General features: G+C 46.3%; 1 protein-coding gene across 1 annotated transcript; it reads right to left on the bottom strand.

Moving 5' to 3' along the window:
• Nucleotides 1–5,246: 5,246 nt before the first annotated feature.
• Nucleotides 5,247–8,146, bottom strand: LOC128107950 (mast cell protease 4-like). Its single transcript, XM_052734281.1, has 5 exons — nucleotides 8,092–8,146; nucleotides 7,295–7,445; nucleotides 6,642–6,777; nucleotides 6,198–6,452; nucleotides 5,247–5,815 (listed from the first exon to the last, which is right to left on the bottom strand). Exons 1-5 carry the CDS (start codon nucleotides 8,144–8,146, stop codon nucleotides 5,672–5,674), a joined length of 741 nt encoding a protein of 246 aa, XP_052590241.1. The 3' UTR covers nucleotides 5,247–5,671.
• Between the last annotated feature and the right edge of the window lie 9,228 nt (nucleotides 8,147–17,374).

The raw sequence follows: 17,374 nt of genomic DNA, 5'->3' as shown, positions 1-17,374 counted from the left end.
TGGGTGAGAAGCTGCTGGCCTCCTCTGGATGCTTCCTTCAGATGCTGCTGCCTGAGCTTGCTTTGACATCCTCAGTGGGTGTCTGCTGCCAATGGTGCATGGAGAGGCTTCATTAAGTTGAATTGCTCAGCCCTGCTACAGTACTTGACACAGGCAAAACCTTCTAATCCATGTTTCCCTTCCTGACCTCATGAGGCCCTGCCCAGGGTTCATTGGGCAGGTCATTATTGTACCCTATCCACCATCCCTAAGAATGAACGCTGTGGTGGTAACCAGGCTCTTGATTTTGGAGCTTCTGGGCCACCAACTGCTCCTTTGACACCAGGGGCCCACGTCATGGGGTTTGTTCTGTAGTGGTAACCTTTCTGGAAGCAATTCAGCTTCCAGAATGAGGCCCCAGCCCAGCTCTCAGGAGTTTCCATCTGCCCCACTATGTGGGCCAGGTTGTAGGGTGGGGTAATCACTCTCTCCCACATCCAGTTGCCCAGCTCCAGGGAGGAAGAGTTGTCCCAAGTACATGTTGTTCTTAGACTGTGGGGGTAAAGAGGCAGTGTGGCCTCAGCTGCAGGTTAGTGAGTATTCACATCTCCTAGGAAAACACAGTCACTGTCTCTGCTTTATCTTTCACCCTTTGAGACTTTCGTGTAAGCCAAGGGTGGTGGGGCATGTTTGTAGTCCCAGTCCTAGAGAGGCTGAGGCAGGAGGATTATAAGTTGGAGGCCATTCTGAGCTATGTAGTGAGACTATGCCCAAATCAAACCAATCTAAATCAAAATGAAAAAGACCGTACCACTTAATTGGACAACTATAAACAAGAGTTAGAAAAAACAAACAAACAAAAGTCACCTTTGAAACTGTAATCCAACACAGATTGTTTTTAAAGGTTCTTTTAGGCTGTTTAATCCCCACATGTGGTTTTTTTTTTCCATAGAATTAGAGTTTATAGTCAGTCTTGTACTTGGATAGCTATCTTTTTAAAAAACTTTTTATTGATACATCATGCATTCTGATTCCACTAGTCTCCCCATCCCCTTGTTTCCTCTCTCTGCCCTTGCAACCTCCCTCCAAAAACAAGATATAAAAAGTCCAAAAAGTCCCTCAAAAATCCAAAAACCAAACACATACACAAAATAAACAAACAAAAAACAAAAAAAATTCAGCATGGAAGCTGTAGTAGGGCCCAGTGAATCACACAGTAGACCCTTCAGTCAATACATGTTTACTTGCAAATGCTCACTGCAATGAGTCATTGGTCTGGTTTGAGGCCTCTGGTTTCTGCCACACTGCCAATACTGGGCTCTCATTAGGACTCCTCTTGGATATCCTATTATTGCCCTGTGTCATGGAGATCCTGTAGCTTTGGATCTGCAGTTCTGGCCTCTTCACATGCTCCAGCAGTTCATAGATGATGTGGGTGTTGGGATGGGATACATTATAGTTCTGGTTCTGGCCTGGGTGGCAGCTGGGTTGGTCAGCGGGCCAGCTTTCCCTCATTGTTGCCATCCAGGCGAGCTCTCCAGCACTGCCCTGGCTAGCTCATACCAATGTAGTGGACATCAAGGAGCTAGGCCAGTTCTGCTCTCCCACCCTTGGGTCTAGCTCACCTGCACCACCAGGTGACCACCAGGGCCAGCCAACTCTACTGTTTTGCCCAGGTGAGGTGTAGGGCCCTGGCGATGCCAAGCGTTTTGAAGGTGCTGTTTGACAAAAATCACAGTGCTCGAATGACCTGGACTGACCCTTCATGGTCCTTCATGGAATTTGCTGCACAACCCTTAACCTATGTCTTTGACATGTTTAATGTTTGAATTTCTTGCTGTTAAGGACCCCTCACTGAAGGCAAGAACTGGGACAACGTAACCATTTTTATGGAAGCTGATGTTAAGAATAAAACTTATGGTGATTCCCTGGGAGAATTAGCTAGGCAAGAAATCGAGTCTTCCATAGAACTTAATTCTTAAGTGGTATTAATAAGCATGAGACATAGGATCTGGAACAAATCATTTAAGAAGAAAGACTTTGGGAAATTTTAGAAGCTGACAAACTGTAACCGAATCACTAGGTTTTTATGGTTTGCCTCAGAAACACAGAACTAGTATGGACAAGGAAAAGATTTTTGATTATAAAATGAACAACAAGCCTTGGTACCTCCTGAAGGCAAATTAAGCAGTTTCAGGAATCTTGATGTTCTTTTGTAGTTTGCAGGACTGTAATAAAGATAGAGACCATATTGAAACAAGAGTTTATGACAGAGACACAAAGAGAAACACCTTGGCTCGGTGAACTGCCTGACTTCCTGAGCAGACCGGTCAGGTCAGGACTTCTCTGATTGTAGAAAGAATGAAGAGCAGAACACGGCATTTAGAAGTCAAGGGAAAGAATGGTGGTCTGATGTCAGATATAAAGAAAGAATTTCAACAAGGGACCAAGGAACTAGATTTCTGTAGAAAGAGCAAATATTCATAATAGTAGATTAATAGAATATCAGGCACTAGGAAGTAACTTCTGATCTATTAACTTAGTCAAACTTAAATAGAGACATCATGTCTAGTTTTTCTGTGACTGTAAGGCTTTACCGCACCAATGTTAAGGAAAAGGATATTGAGTTAAAAGACTTGATTTTATCATAATGCTAGATTTTAGTTCTCGTGAAATTTACTGTTGGCTCATTTTGTTTCTTTTACTTTGCTGTGCTTATGTAATTATGGAAAACTTTAGAAAATGAGTACACCATGAAAAGACTTTGTAATCAATGATTAAAGCATACGAGGAAATGATTTTGTGTATAAATAAAGCCGGTGAGATATACAGGTTGTCAGAGTAGGACAAGCCATCCGGAGATGCGCTTCCGCTCTGTCCATCTCTCCTAAAACGAAACTGTAAAGTGTCCCGTGTCTGATTTCTCCGTGGCCGCTCTTGCATCCACGCATCTTCAGACCCTGCCCTCATCCAGAGCTGGACTCCGGCAATGCCCGATCTCTGGATTGCTGCACTCGGTGAGGGGCAAGGCCAGCTCTTCTGTTCTCATGCCCCTAAGGTGGGCTCTCCTGCCTGTCACAAGTCGGGGAGAGGGCCTATTTCTCTTACCCTTGCCATTCCGTGGCATACCAGGGAGAGGGTGGGGACAGCTCTCCTGCTCTCATGCCTGCAGGCCTGGCTCTCCTGAGACCCCACCAACAAGGTCAGTGTTAGTATACTGCCCAGGCAAGGTGCGGTGCCCACTCTCCCTTGTGATCAAGACGGTGAGGGGCAGGGCTAGTTCTCCCATTCTCGTGGTCCCAGGGCCAACTCTCTCACCTGCTGCAGGTGACAGGGATGAGGGGAGGGAGGGCATTTTTTCCCTCACCCATGCCATCACATGACAGATTGGGGGCCAGTCTTCTGGCTCTCATGCCCCTGGCCTGCTCACCTGCTCCCCCACCAACAGGTTCTATTGTGCTGTCCAGGTGAGATGCAGGGCCTGCTCTTCCTAGTGCTGCCTGTGGGGGACAGGGCCAGTTCTCCCACTCCCAGGACCTCAGGGCCAACTTTCCCACCCACCACAGGCGGCAAGGGCTGGGGGAGGGGGGAGGTCATCTCTCCCTTGCCTCCTTCACCAGATGGCAGGTGAAGGGTGAGGCCAGATCTCCCACATGCATTCACAGCGCCAGATCACCTTCGACTCAGTCATTGGGATCAGCTCTATTCAGCTTCCCAGGCTAAGTACCTGAGTGCTGCAGCTGGTGAGGGGCAGGATCAGCTCTCCCAATCTCGTGACCCTGGGACCAGCTTTTCTGGCCTGCATTAGGTGGCAAGGGGCAAGGGATCCCTCGCCCATGCTGCTGTGCATGCGACAGGCCGTGGGGCTAGCTCTCCCACTCTTGCATATTCAGGGCTAGCTCACCCACATCACCCGCCAGCAGGGACAGCTCTACTGTGCTGCCCTGGGGAGGTGGAATGCCCGCTCCCCAGAGAGGTGCAGTTGGTGAGGGGCAGGGCCAACTCTGTGCAGCTCTATCCTCTCTGCTTTCAGTGGTAACAGGAGCCACAGACATCAACACAGACCGTGGCTGTGGCAGTGCCACGGACCCAGACATGGGCCCTGGCAGCAGCCGGGACCTGGATGACATCATGGCCCTGGGTGGCAGTGCAGGTCACTTGGATTGACATGAACCCAACAGCGGCGTGGCCCTTGAACCCACACATGGCCTCAGGTGTGGGTCCAGAACCCGGGGCATCTACACTGCCTTTGATGGTGACACAAGTCTAGGACATCAGCACAGGTCCTGTCTGTGGTGAAGCGGGAAACCCAGATGTGTGGGCCGGCAGGCACTGAGGAGGGTGGAGGTGCTGAGTTCCTGGTCGGGGCTGTATAGCAGCAATTTCTCATGGTACAACAGTCAAGGGTCAAGCCCATTATGTTAAGTCCCCCTTGGGGCATAGTAGAGCTCACATGAGGTCTCTGCAGTTTTAGACTCCACAGTACCCTGCAGCTAATGCACTCTTTTTCTTGGCTAAGGACAATGGGGCCTTTGGCTTCTAAGAGGAGAGCAGGCCACTTAGAAGTTGAGCTAACTCAGGCATTCTTCTTCTGAAAGGCTAGAAGTCACTATGCCATCTTTGAGGAAGATGACAGTTGAATTTGGCTGCCTCAGAAGTAGTTCTAGAACCAGCTCTGCGCTGAGGCTCTTGAGGACCTCTTCCCACCGATGGCTAGTTCTGCCCCGCGTTTGGCTCCAGAAAGAGCTGATACTCCCCTGGGATGACTGCTGCAGCCACAGACACCTTCCAGGGACTTCCGAGGGCAGGCTTTCCTCTAGCTGCAGGTGCAGTATTGAGAGGATGGCCATGGTGGGACAGGGGTTGGGGACACAAGCTATCATCAGCCATCTCTGACCTAGACAAGGGAATTTGCTATGATGTGTGGAAAAGGTGCAGTGGCTGAGGCATGGGGTTTGTGGAAAGAAGAGTTGAGGACAAGGAGAGAGCAGAGGAGAGGAAAGGACACCAGAGGAAAACAGCAGAGCCGCAAATCACTCTGGGTGTGAAACCTTACAGGACACACGCATGTATGTTAGAGGACATTCAATGATCCACGGTGGCACACCGTGTGCCAGGAAACCAGTAGTCGAGGTTACTAACTTGGCAAGAGAGCAGCCCCAAACAATTCTTCATTTAGCTTCGAGAGGGTCTAGGTGTGGGTGAGGGACTGAGTCAGTTCAGAGCATGGCGTGGAGTCTCACAGAGGCTGGAGGTCACATCTTTATTGAGGTGCATCACAGGGAACAGTCATTCACTAGAGCCTTGTGTATTTTTGAGATCCTCTCGGGGGTAGTCTGGGGGCAGGTTGAAGGCAGGCTGGGACAGGCTGGGACAGGCTGGGACAGGTTGGAGGCAGACTGGGACAGGCTGGAACAGGCTGGAAGAGGCTGGGACAGGTTGGAGGCAGGCTGGGACAGCTGGGACAGGCTGGGACAGGCTGGAACAGGCTGGAAGAGGCTGGGACAGGTTGGAGGCAGGCTGGGACAGGCTGGGGGCAGGCTGGGACAGGCTGGGGGCAGGCTGGGGGCAGGCTGGGACAGGCTGGGACAGGCTGGGGGCAGACTGGGGATAGTTTTTTTTTTCCACACCCAAGGGGTACTAGAAGAGCTCTGGCTTGGAGACCCTGACTCAGGTTGACAAGGCTTTCCAGCTACTCGCCCTTTGTGACTGAATTAATCCAGGGCACATATGAGGAGATCCGGGTAAAGACTGCAGGGGGCTTTGCATCTCCACGTCCATAAGACACAACACCATGGGCCACCCCAGCACACAGTAGAGGTCCCCCGGAGTCTCCCTGTAGGTTAGAAAAAGCAGACTGTAAGCAAAGATCACCTTCCCCCAACTACAGACCCCTCACCATAGCTAATCCTAGCAGGAGATAAGGAGTTCCGGCTCCCTGCTGGGAGCCAGAAGTTAGGGATTTAATTTTTCCTCTGGTCTTGACTCAGTCATCTCCCTTCACTCCCTTCTTTTCTCTTCTGGAGCCCCCTGGGAAGGCTGCAGACAGGGTTTGGATGTGGGAATGAGACCAAGAGGGAGAATTTCAGTTCCCAGAATGCTGGGATCCTAAGACCACAGGCATTAGTCATGACAGTGGAGGCTGTTTGGCCCTCTAGCTCCGCCGGCTGGGGCCACACTGTTCCTGATGTGGGGAGGGAAAGCAGGTGTGTACTCACTCTGTAGGCCGAGTTTATCTTTCTGGGACTGCCCACGCAGACCTGGAGCTTATAGCTGTAATTGGGATAGTATTTGCAGGCTTCTTTCTCCATGATTCTCAGCTTCACCTCCATCAGTTTCTCTGCTGTTGGCTCTGTCACCCCAGTTCTTCCCCAGCCAGCGGCCCGGCATGTTTTCCCAGGTTTAATAAAGTCCGATGGTCTAGGTAGGGGGATTGTATCCACAGCTGGAGTCTGCTTAGCTTTCCTTTGAAGCTGCAGGGGGAAGGAGGGAAGACATGGTAACCCAGAGAAGAATGGGTCCTTTCCCACTGGGGTGGTAAGGACATGGAATTCAGGGGTGGGTTCTGAGGAAATGGGTTGGATAAGAGCAAATTCAAAGGCCTGAGCCAGGAGGAGAGTTAAGGAAGAGGGAGTTAAAAAGGGCGAGAAAAACAATGGCACCTTCAGTAACATGATGTCATTCAGATTGGAATAGAAGTTGTAATTTGGGTGAACGATTTGTTTTTTGACTTTTATCTTCTGCTGTGTGGGTTCTTTCTTGCTCACATCATGAGCTCCAAGAGTGACAGTGATTTCTCTGTTGAAAGAGAAAAGAGGCAGTAAAAAGTGCTGTTCTCGTGAGGAGTACTCCTTTCGGGCAGGGGGACACCGGGGTCTTCTCTATCCCAGAGCAGAGACACTTGAGAGACTCGATTGTACTTGAGACAGAGCTCCCAGGACCACTGCCCTCCCAGAAGGAACAAGCCAGGGGAACACAGGACTGAGAACTGGCTTTTTTTTTTCTCCCTCAGTATTTGGACTGAACCCAAGGCTTTGCATGTGGTATCATTCAGTTACACCCCAGCCCATGACTGAGCTCTGAGGACATCAGGACAAGAGGAAAGCGGTAATTCATCTCGACTGGAGCCCTGCTTAAAGCTCTGTCCTCTGAGGATGGAGGTGACAAATAAAATGGTCCAGTGTGTTCCCCTTGTCCTCTCAGTGTGAGCAGGAGCCCATCTGGAGATGAGCAGGGCTGGGACCTTTCCTCAGGCCTCTGATGCTTTGCGACTCTGGTTCGTGCATTTCTCCACAGAGAAAGAGAAGCCCCTTACCTTCCTTTGCAGTGTGCAGCCGTTATCACAAAGTCTCGGGCTATGAGAAATCCACCACAGCTGGCCGTGAAACCTCTCTCAGTGGTGATCTCCAGATGGGCCATGTAAGGGCGGGAGTGTGGTTTTGACTCAGTACCACCAATAATCTCCTCTGGAACAAAGAACCCCGAGTCCCTAGTCACAGACTTGCAGGACACCCCAACACAGTGCTGGCAGAGGAAATGGGGCCAAGGCTGAGTGATGTCTCGTGGGGTTCAGGCCCCTCCGAGCATCCTTAGATCTTTCCTCTCAAGTCCTCTCTGTCCACCATGATCCTCTATTTCAGAACACAAGGGTCATTTATGTTTCTGAATTGCCACTTCATTTAGACATTTCTTCACTCCCTCACCCTGTCTTCCTCACCGGAGAAGAGCTGCCTACCAGAACAGAGAGGCTTTTGTTTGTTTTGGTTTTTCGAGACAGGGTTTCTCTGTGTAGCTTTGCGCCTTTCCTGGAACTCACTTGGTAGCCCAGGCTGGCCTCAAATTTACAGAGATCCGCCTGGCTCTGCCTCCCGAGTGCTGGGATTAAAGGCGTGCGCCACCACCGCCCAGCAGAGAATATTTTGATGAAACAATGTGAAGGGGAATTAATTTTTCATTCTTACTTGACCGAAGAGATTCCTCCCCCCCCCCCCCGCCCCCCCAGACTACACATAACGGATCCTGCCTTGTTTTAGGATCTCTGTTAACCAAGTTAACAGATTTGGATCAGTTGCTGAAAAGCTCAAAGGATAGGGAGATGCAGACAAAACTCACCAGCTCCAGCTTCAGGAGACAAGAGAAGAGCCAACAGGAAGAGTAGGGCCTGCATCTTCCCACTGGGGCAGCCTGCGGTCAGCCTCTGCTGTGGTCCTGCCTGGTCCCTGCTTTTATAGCTCCAAAGCAGGAGAAAGGGAGGGCTGGAAACCACAGAGCTGGTCTGGTCAAGTTTTATCTTCCTAATCAGAAATTCTCATGACTCTGCTCTCTGCTGGTGTTGAATCTGTGGCCAGATCCTGAGAGTCCTGGATCCCATGATGAGGTGTCTACTCCATCCTCCAAGGCTACTCCTCAGAGACAGGGGAGATGGGGAACCTAGTCTAATTTAGGGGTCATGAACCTGTCCTTCTGTACAACCAGGAATTAGTGTCAGCTTTGAGGTCGATGCAGCATAAATGTAAAGAGTCACAAACACAGGCATCTGTAGCATATGAAACGCATGGGTGTGAGGGCATACATTTTTTTTTTTAAAGATTTATTTATTTATTATGTATACAGGAGAGGGCGCCAGATCTCATTACAGATGGTTGTGAGCCACCATGTGGGTGCTGGGAATTGAACTCAGGACCTCTGGAAGAGCAGTTGGTGCTCTTAACCTCTGAGCCATCTCTCCAGCGAGGGCATACATTTTATTTACAAAAACTGATTGAGCCTGATGGCCATCATTTGTGTTGAAAGTGGGAGGGCATTTCATATTTATTCAAATAAGTAGCAGATGATAGAATGTGGTTGAGAGAGAAGAAAGAATGGGGAATGGGATGAGGAGAGTGTATTGAATGCACAGTTACATATGCAGGACAGAGACCTTAAGTCAGTGGTTCTCAACCTTCCAAATGCTGTGATCCTTTAATACAGTTCCTCATGTTGTGATGACTTCCAACCATAATTGTAAGTTTGTTACTGTTATAAATCATAATGTAAATATCTGATATGCAGGATATCTGGTATGTAACCCCAAAGGGTCGAGACCCACAGGTTGAGAACTGCTGCTGTAAGTGCATGTTCTGATTTAGTCATACTAAGTCATTTTGGTGGCTATTGCAATACACATTTAGGGAGAACTCAATGGACTCTCGGGATATATTGTAACAGGAAGATTACACATTTAATTAGTTTCTGAAACTTACTGTTTTCAGTTCCAGTGGGATGAACAGAAAGCACAACAGAATGGATAAAGTACCACATCTATGTTCTGCAGGGTATGGAAATATTTATACATTGAGAGCCATGCTTGCTCAATAACAACTATGTGAAGATCAGTATTTGAGACCTTACTTGGTGCTTTCCTCATTTCATGTGTCACTGGAAATCAAACACTGCTCTCAGTTAAACAGGAACGTGCCACTGAGTGCAAATTTAATCCTGCTTAATTGATTACAATCTGAAATGCTGTTCATCTTGGAATAATTATCATATTGGTGCATTTCTGCTCTGTGCTTTCTTTAGACCCTACCAACCCCGAGTATTACTGTTTCCATTTTACAGATGAGGAAATAGAGCCATGACAAAATGCCATAGTCATTAAATACCAGAAGTATAAATCTCAAATAGTTGCCACCTGACTCCATTCCACTAGCTTTTCTTTGTGCCAGCCTGCTGTCCTTGTTTGCAAAAATAAAGAGGAAGAAACCATTGCTGTGGATATCACTCTGCATGCCGTGAATGTGTTGCTCTGATTGGTTAATAAACAAAGTCCTGATTGGCCAGTAGTCAGGCAGGAAGTATAGGCAGGACAAAGAGAGAGGAGAATTCTGGGAACAGGAAGGCTGAGTCAGGAGTTGCCAGCCAGACACAGAGTAAGCAAGATGTAAAGATACCGGTAAGCCATGGGCCATGTGGCAAGGTATAGACTTATAGAAATGGGTTAATTTAAGATGTAAGATCTAGCTAGCAAGAAGCCTGAGCCATTAGGCCATACAGTTTTAATTACTATAAGCCTCTGTGTGTTTACTTGGGTCTGAGAAGCTGCAGGCCTGGGCGGGACTGGAGAAAACTCCAGCTACAAACCACAAGGATCCCGAGGGGTCAGTTCACCTGTCTACAAGCTCATCGGGGATGACCTTAGAACAGATCTTGTGGGTTACACTGCTCACATATTTTACACTGCTTGCACGTGTTACACCATACATGTGTGTTGCACCACTCACCCAGGCTTTCCCTCCAGATTGGACCCTGTAGAATAGAGATCCTCACTGGAAAAAAGAACAGGGGACTTTTTCTGTTCACCAATCTAGACATAATTTAAGGGTCTTACAGATACTGTTGAAAATGATAAAATGTAGTAGTTGTAGGCGTGAAATGATTATTTATGGGACACAGAGTAATCTGGCCACTTAAACAATGTCATCCATGGGTATCTGCAGTGCAAGACAAGGTTTTGGGAGAACAAGTATTTACAACCACAGATCATAAGAGTGTAAAGTGGTTAGTTCATTGTATCTAAGTACTCAAGAACATAGGCAGAGAAAATGATGGACAGTATTTTTGGTCTAAATAAGGATGAGAAATTTTTCTTTTTTTTAAGATAAAAATAATTTGTGAGGAATTTTCAAAGAAAAAAAATCACGCAGCTAGATTAATGTAGCATTAATGTATCCAACAAGCACTAGTCCAGACTAAAAGACTATGTGTCTCAGTCAACTATACAGTTGTCACTGACATTCTGGAGTCTTGGTGCTTTGAAGAAAAGTCTCAGATCTGGTAAAAAAAAAAAAAGGTATTGATTACCACACGGAGCCTCAGTAGTTCCCAGGCTTGGACCTGACCCTTGGAGCTCTTTGCATGATAGAGGCTGGATGCCCTTGAGGAAAGTCCTGACCCCAACTTTGTCTTTTTGTATTTCCTTCCTTTGGTTCCTCAGAGCTACAAGGGGCTGTCTTAAGCAGAGTGGTACGGATTATAGAAAAAGAGATCAATTTTTTTTTATTATTGTGCACAAGATCTGACTTGATAGTACTTGGTAAAGAGGCCCCCCCCAATTCAGCTGGGTGGCTGTGGTGCATGCCTTTAATCCCAGCACTCGGGAGGCAGAGCCAGGTGGATCTCTGTGAGTTTGAGGCCAGCCTGGTCTGCAGAGCGAGATCCAGGACAGGCACCAAAACTACATGAAAATCCTGCTTGAAAACAACAACAACAACAACAACAACAACAACAACAACAACAAAAATAATCCCCAGATTCTTCTGTGAAGCCCCAGATAGAGGATGGGCTTTGGAGATGGCCCACACACTGGGTCTGAAGTGAGCTCTTTCTTTCTCTAGTTCCTGAATACAGAGCTAGGAGAGACATAGTCACAATTGGCATCATTCCCATAGTGGTTGCCTGATTCAGGAAGTGACCTTATGATAGAAACTAGTGGACAACAGCACAACTGCCTCTACTTACCAAAAAGCAAACCAGGGCAATGTTATACACAGAGTTATCCAGGGGTCAGGGCAACTGACACATTATCGAACATTGCAGAAAAGTTGATTTCTGCTATATCTCCTTCTAGCATATCCATTTATATCTCAGAGAACTAGAGTGGATTCTTGTAAACTTAACCAGGTGGAAACTCCACTGTGGTTGCTCTTGTTTAAGTTTTATTTGTTGCTGCAAATGATGCACCCCTTGCAGCTATCAATTTGGGGAATGCATTGACATGAATCACTAGGGGCAGTAGCATCCATTGCAGGGAGCCCAATCATGCTATACTGATGGTTTTGGGTTCATTGGGCTTGGAGTGAAAGAGGCAGCAGCTGCTGTAGACACCTTGGGAAGACATATTCTAGCCTCAAAGTAAGAAACAATTCTAAAATGTTGTGGGGTAATGTTTTTGTGTACTGTGAAGATGTGTGTCTGCCAAGGCATCTTCTGATTGGTTTAATAGAGAGCTGAACAGTCAATAGCTAGGTAGGAGAGGATAGGTAGGACTTCCAGGAAGAGATATGAACTCTAGGAAGAAGAGAGGCAGGGAATTCACCAGTAAGACACAGGGAAATTAGATTACAGTGTTGAGGAGAGGTAATGAGCCATATGGCAGAATATAGATTAATATAAATGGGCTAATTTAAATTTTAAGAGCTAGTTGGGAACAAGCCTAAGCTAAGGCCAGGCTTTCATAATTAATAAAAGTCTCTGTGTCATTATTTGGGAGTTGGTGATTCAAAGAAAGTCTGGTTACACTAAAAACATTGACTTCAGAGAAGCATCCACAGTTTCAGTGATCTTTTATATGTCAAGTTATCTCTTCCTAAGTAAAGTTGTTGCATTTGGCTCCTCTACTCCCAAGGAAGAGGTAAAATCATTACTGGGTGTTTGGATGGGAAGTTGATAGTGAAAGTATGCTCACATCTAGCTTATGGATGGCTCCCTGTGATAGGCTGGTGGCATTTGAGTGTGGGTGTTTGGAATAATACAATCCTCCTTGACGGTGTCCTGGAAGACGATGATGTGCAGAAGCTCAAACTCAAAATAAAAACATCATTACACTTCCAGGAGAAGACCATCTAATCTGTAGTCATAGTAGCAAGCAGCAACCAAAGTAGTTTTTATTAACTTCTCTTTTCTTTTAGACAGTTGTAGATTTCTGTGCAATTGTAAAATATAACCAGAGCTGTCTTGACCTTCATCTTGTCCAGAGACAATGCTTTAAATTTAGAATCTTTGACTTTAGAAATTCCATACAATAGTATTGTATTTACAGCATTATCATGCCTCCCTTTCCCCCCAAACTCCTTTCATGCTTCCCTACTCCCTCTGAAATATATAACCTCTTTTTCTTTAATTATTGTTATTGTTGTTGTTGTTGGTGTGTGTGTGTGTGTATGTGTGTGTGTATGTGTGTGTATGTGTGTGTGTATATGTGTATGTGTGTGTGTGTGTGTGTGTGTGTGTGTGTGTGTGTGTGTGTGTACATACTATTGAGTCCATTTAGTGTTGCTGGTACGTACATGTATTTAGGGTTGACCACTTAGGATTGGATAACTTATTAGGGCATTGGTCCACAGAGAAAACCAGTTCTCCCTCCTCATCTAGGGGTGAGGTCTCGTGAATCTTCACCCCTCCACATTTGTTTGTCCACTGGTGGTGTCACTATGCAGTTCTTGTTTAGGCAACCATTTTGCTGAGAGTTCCCAGGAACAGCTTCTCTGTCATGACTAGAAGACACTATTTTGCAGCAGGCATCCTGGTCCTCTGGCTCGTACAGTCTTTCAGCCCCTTCTTCTGTGATGTTTCAGGAGCCTCATGTGTAGGGATTACACTATAGATGTGTCCTTTGGGGCTGGGCACCCCATAGTAACTTACTCTTTGCATTTTCCCACTTGTGGGTCTCTGTAATAGTCTCCATCTTTTGCATAACGATTCTTCTTTGATGAGGGGTGAACGCCACACTTGCCTATGGGTCTAAGCATAAGTGTACAGAATACAGTAGAACTTGTATCTGTTCAAGGAATAGTAGTAGGCTCTCTTCTAGCTTTACAGTACCAGGCATGAATTCCCTTCTATGGTATAGGCCTTAAATCATATTAAACAGTTGCTGTTTACCCCCAAGATAAAAGTGCCATTATTACACCACTGTGAATGTCTTGCCAGGCTGCCATTGCTGTGGTTCCTAAGTTTTACAGTTGAGTGAAACTATTGATTGCTTTTCTTTCTTAACATGAGTTGGCAGACCATGTTCTCACCTTCATATGGAAGGAGGTGATGGAGCATAGCAAACCCTATTGTTTCCTTAATCAACTCCTTTCTTCTTTCCTCCCTCTCTCCCTCCCTCTCTTCCTTCCTTCCTTCCTTCTTTCTTTTCTTCAGGAAAATAAGATTTAAAAACATATGCATGGAAGAACAAAATGCTGCTCTTTGCTGCTTTAGGACCCCAGTGTGACCCTGGCTTGTTGAGCCCATTCTTCGGTGTCCCATTCTGCTACTCCTCATGTCACCCCTGCTCTAGCACACACAGGGAGACACAAATGCCAGATTATTACTGGGAACTGAACCCCAGTCCTTAGGAATGGATGATAGGCACTCTATCTGCTCTTAACCATCTTGTTTCTCTATGGCTTAATTTTGTTGTTGTTTTGTTCTTGATTTTGTGACTTGTTTTTTCTGTGTGTGTTTTGACTGCGTGTATGTCTGTGAACCATGGGCATGCCTGGTGCCCATGGAAGCCAGAAGAGGGCATCGGATCCCCTGGAATTAGAGTTAAAGGTGGTTGTGACCTGCCATGTAGATGCTGAGACTTGAACCTGGATCCCCTGGAAAAGCAGCTGGTGCTCTTAACTGCGGAACCATCTCTCAAGGCCTTCTATTTTAGCAACAAACATATGTTTTTTACTTTTTGAAATTATAATGAAATCACCTCCCCTTTCCTTGTCTCACTCCAGGCCCTCCTGTGTCCTCCACCCTTTGCCCTCTCCCAAACCAGTTGTTTGTTTTAAGACAGGTTCTTACTGTCTTAAAGCTGGTCTCCAGTTTTCAGTCCTTATGCCTCAGCTTCCAAAATGCTGGGTGCACAGGTGTAAGTCATCATACTTGACCGAAAGCTTCCTTCCTTCCTTCCTTCCTTCCTTCCTTCCTTCCTTCCTTCCTTCCTTCCTTCCTTCTTTCCTTCTTCCTCCCTTTCTCCCTCCCTCCCCCTCTTTCTTTCCTTCTTTTTTTCTGTTTACTTTTTGGAGACAGGGTCTCCTTTTGTAGCTGAGACTGGAATTTACAGTAATCCTCTTTTCTTAGCTTCCTGAGTGTCTGAGACTACAAGTGTGTGCCACCATACCTGGCCTGACTGTAAGTTTTAGTGAGGGAAAACACAGCCTGAAGAGATGACTCTGAGGTTATGAGTGAGTACTGAGTACTGAGCACAGAGGACCTGAATTCTGTTCCCAGCACCCGGGTCAAACAGCTCAGAACTGCACGTAACTCCCACTCTAGGGAACACAATATCTCTGGCTTCTCTGGGCACCTGCACTCTTGTGGACATAGTCATACATATGCATATAATTAAAAATAATAAAAACAGCTGGGCGGTGGTGGCGCACGCCTTTAATCTCAGCACTGGGGAGGCAGAGACAGGCGGATCTCTGTGAGTTCGAGGCCAGCCTGGTCTACAGAGCAAGTTCTAGGAAAGGCGCAAAGGTACACAGAGAAACCCTGTCTCAAAAAAAAAAAAAAAAACCCAAAAAACCCCCAAATAATTAATTTGTCTTTTAATAAAAGCGAAGGATAACATTTCTGGGTATGAGGCTTGGTGGGGTGGGGGAGCAGAGCTTGCTTAGGGGGCCTGAAGCCCTCTCTGACTTGTCTCCTCAGCATTGTGTAAACTGGGTGTGCTGGACTGGAAATTAAAAAGCTCATTCATTACTGAATGATGAATGGATACAAACTACAAATCAAGGAAGAAATAAAATATATAGAAGCAGGAGGAGCACTCTCAAACTCCTTCTTGAAACCTTCAGGCTAACACCAAGCCAGGTAAAGACTAAATAACAACTGTAGCTAGAGATTTCCTGCCTGGCCCACAGTCGGGACAAATCTCTCTCACCTGCCAGTCCCACAGCCGCTCAGACCCGACCAAGTAAACACAGAGACTTATATTGGTTACAAACTGTATGGCCGTGGCAGGCTTCTTGCTAACTGTTCTTACAGCTTAAATTAATCCATTTCCATTAATCTATACCTTGCCACATGGCTCGTGGCTTACCGGCATCTTCACATGCTGTTTCTCATCGTGGCGGCTGGCAGTGTCTCTCTGACTCAGCCTTCCACTTCCCAGCTTTATTCTCCTCCTTGTCCCGCCTACACTTCCTGCCTAGCCAATGGCCAATCAGTGTTTTATTTATTGACTAATCAGCAACGCATTTGCCATACAGAACATCCCACAGCAAACAACAAAAATAAAGAAATAAAGAAAGGAAGAGAGAAAGAGGCAAATTGCCCTGATGAACAGAGAGGAAAAATTCTCAGGACAATATTTGCAGAGCAAATGCATCCAAAAGATCACCCATTGTGACTTCGTTGTCTTTATCTGGAGATGCAGAGATGGATCAACATATATAAATCTGTAAATGTAGCAAACCATGTAAATGGATGTAAAGACAAAAATCACAAGATCATCTCAATAGATTCAGAAATGGCCTTTGACGAAGATTCAACATGCCTTCATGATAAAAGTCCCAAAGAGACTAGAACCAGAGGAAATGCACCTAAATGTAATAAAAGTTATATATGAAGAGCCCAGTGATATTTTTGTGAAACTGTAGCACTCACTATACATCAACATGAAAATTGTTGATGATACATCCACAAATATTATTATTATTAGTATTTTTTTTTGCTTTTTGAAACAGGGCTTCTCTGGGTAGCCCTGGCTATCCTGGAACTCACTCTTAGACCAGGCTAGCCTGGAGCTCAAACATCTGCTTGCCTCTGCCTCCCGAGAGCTGGGATCTTACATAGGCGCATGCACGTGTGTATGTGTGTGTGTGTGTGTGTGTGTGTGTGTGTGTGTGTGTGTGTGTGTGTGTGTTTGTGTGGAGTATTTAGCTCTAAACAATTTTCCACATGTGTTGTACATGTGCATCCATAGCAGTCAAGGTAGATGAAGACTCCTTTGTGAGCATCCTTTGTGTTGTCTTCAGCCACACCCCCTTTCTACCATGATATCTTACTCTATTGACTCCCTTTCCCTTTGTTTCTTAATTAGCATACAAAGTAACAAGTTTTCTTATGGCATTTCCACACATCTTCAGTTTTTGCTGACTTGCACTCTGTTCCCCTTCTCTGGCCCCATCCCTGTTTGTGCCCTTTCACGTCTCCACTTTGGTGTCAAATGACTTCCCATCTTCCTCCCTCAAAGCATCCTTTATCCCTCGCTCATTCCCCCTTCCCAGTTTCCTGGTCTCTACACACACTCACCGCCACATAAATAAAAAGACGTAAAAGAAGTCAAGGTCCACATATGAGAGGGAACATGTGGTGTTTGTTTCCCTGAGCGTGGGTCACCTCATTTAATACAGTTCCAGGTTTTATCATTTTCTTGCAAACTTCTTTTTTTATGGCTGAGAAAAATTCTATTTTGCACAGGTACCACAGTTTCATTATCCGCTCAGCAGCTGATAAGCATCTAGGCTGATCCTAATTCCTTGCTATTGTGAAGAGAGCAGCGATAGGCATGGATGTGCAAGTCTCTCTGTTGGATTGTGTTCCTCTGGCATGAGTCCAGGAGTGGTATATTTGGGTCACATGCTAGTGCCGCTTAGGTTGAGAAAACTCTACACAGAGCTCCACATCACCCACACCTGCCCTGGAA

This window comes from Peromyscus californicus, unplaced genomic scaffold (genome assembly GCF_007827085.1).
Source record: "Peromyscus californicus insignis strain IS unplaced genomic scaffold, ASM782708v3 Scaffold_12__1_contigs__length_115047231, whole genome shotgun sequence".
Lineage (NCBI taxonomy): Eukaryota > Metazoa > Chordata > Mammalia > Rodentia > Cricetidae > Peromyscus > Peromyscus californicus.
The sequence above is the reverse complement of the archived record's forward strand: the minus strand, read 5'-3'. Positions and strand labels throughout refer to the sequence as shown.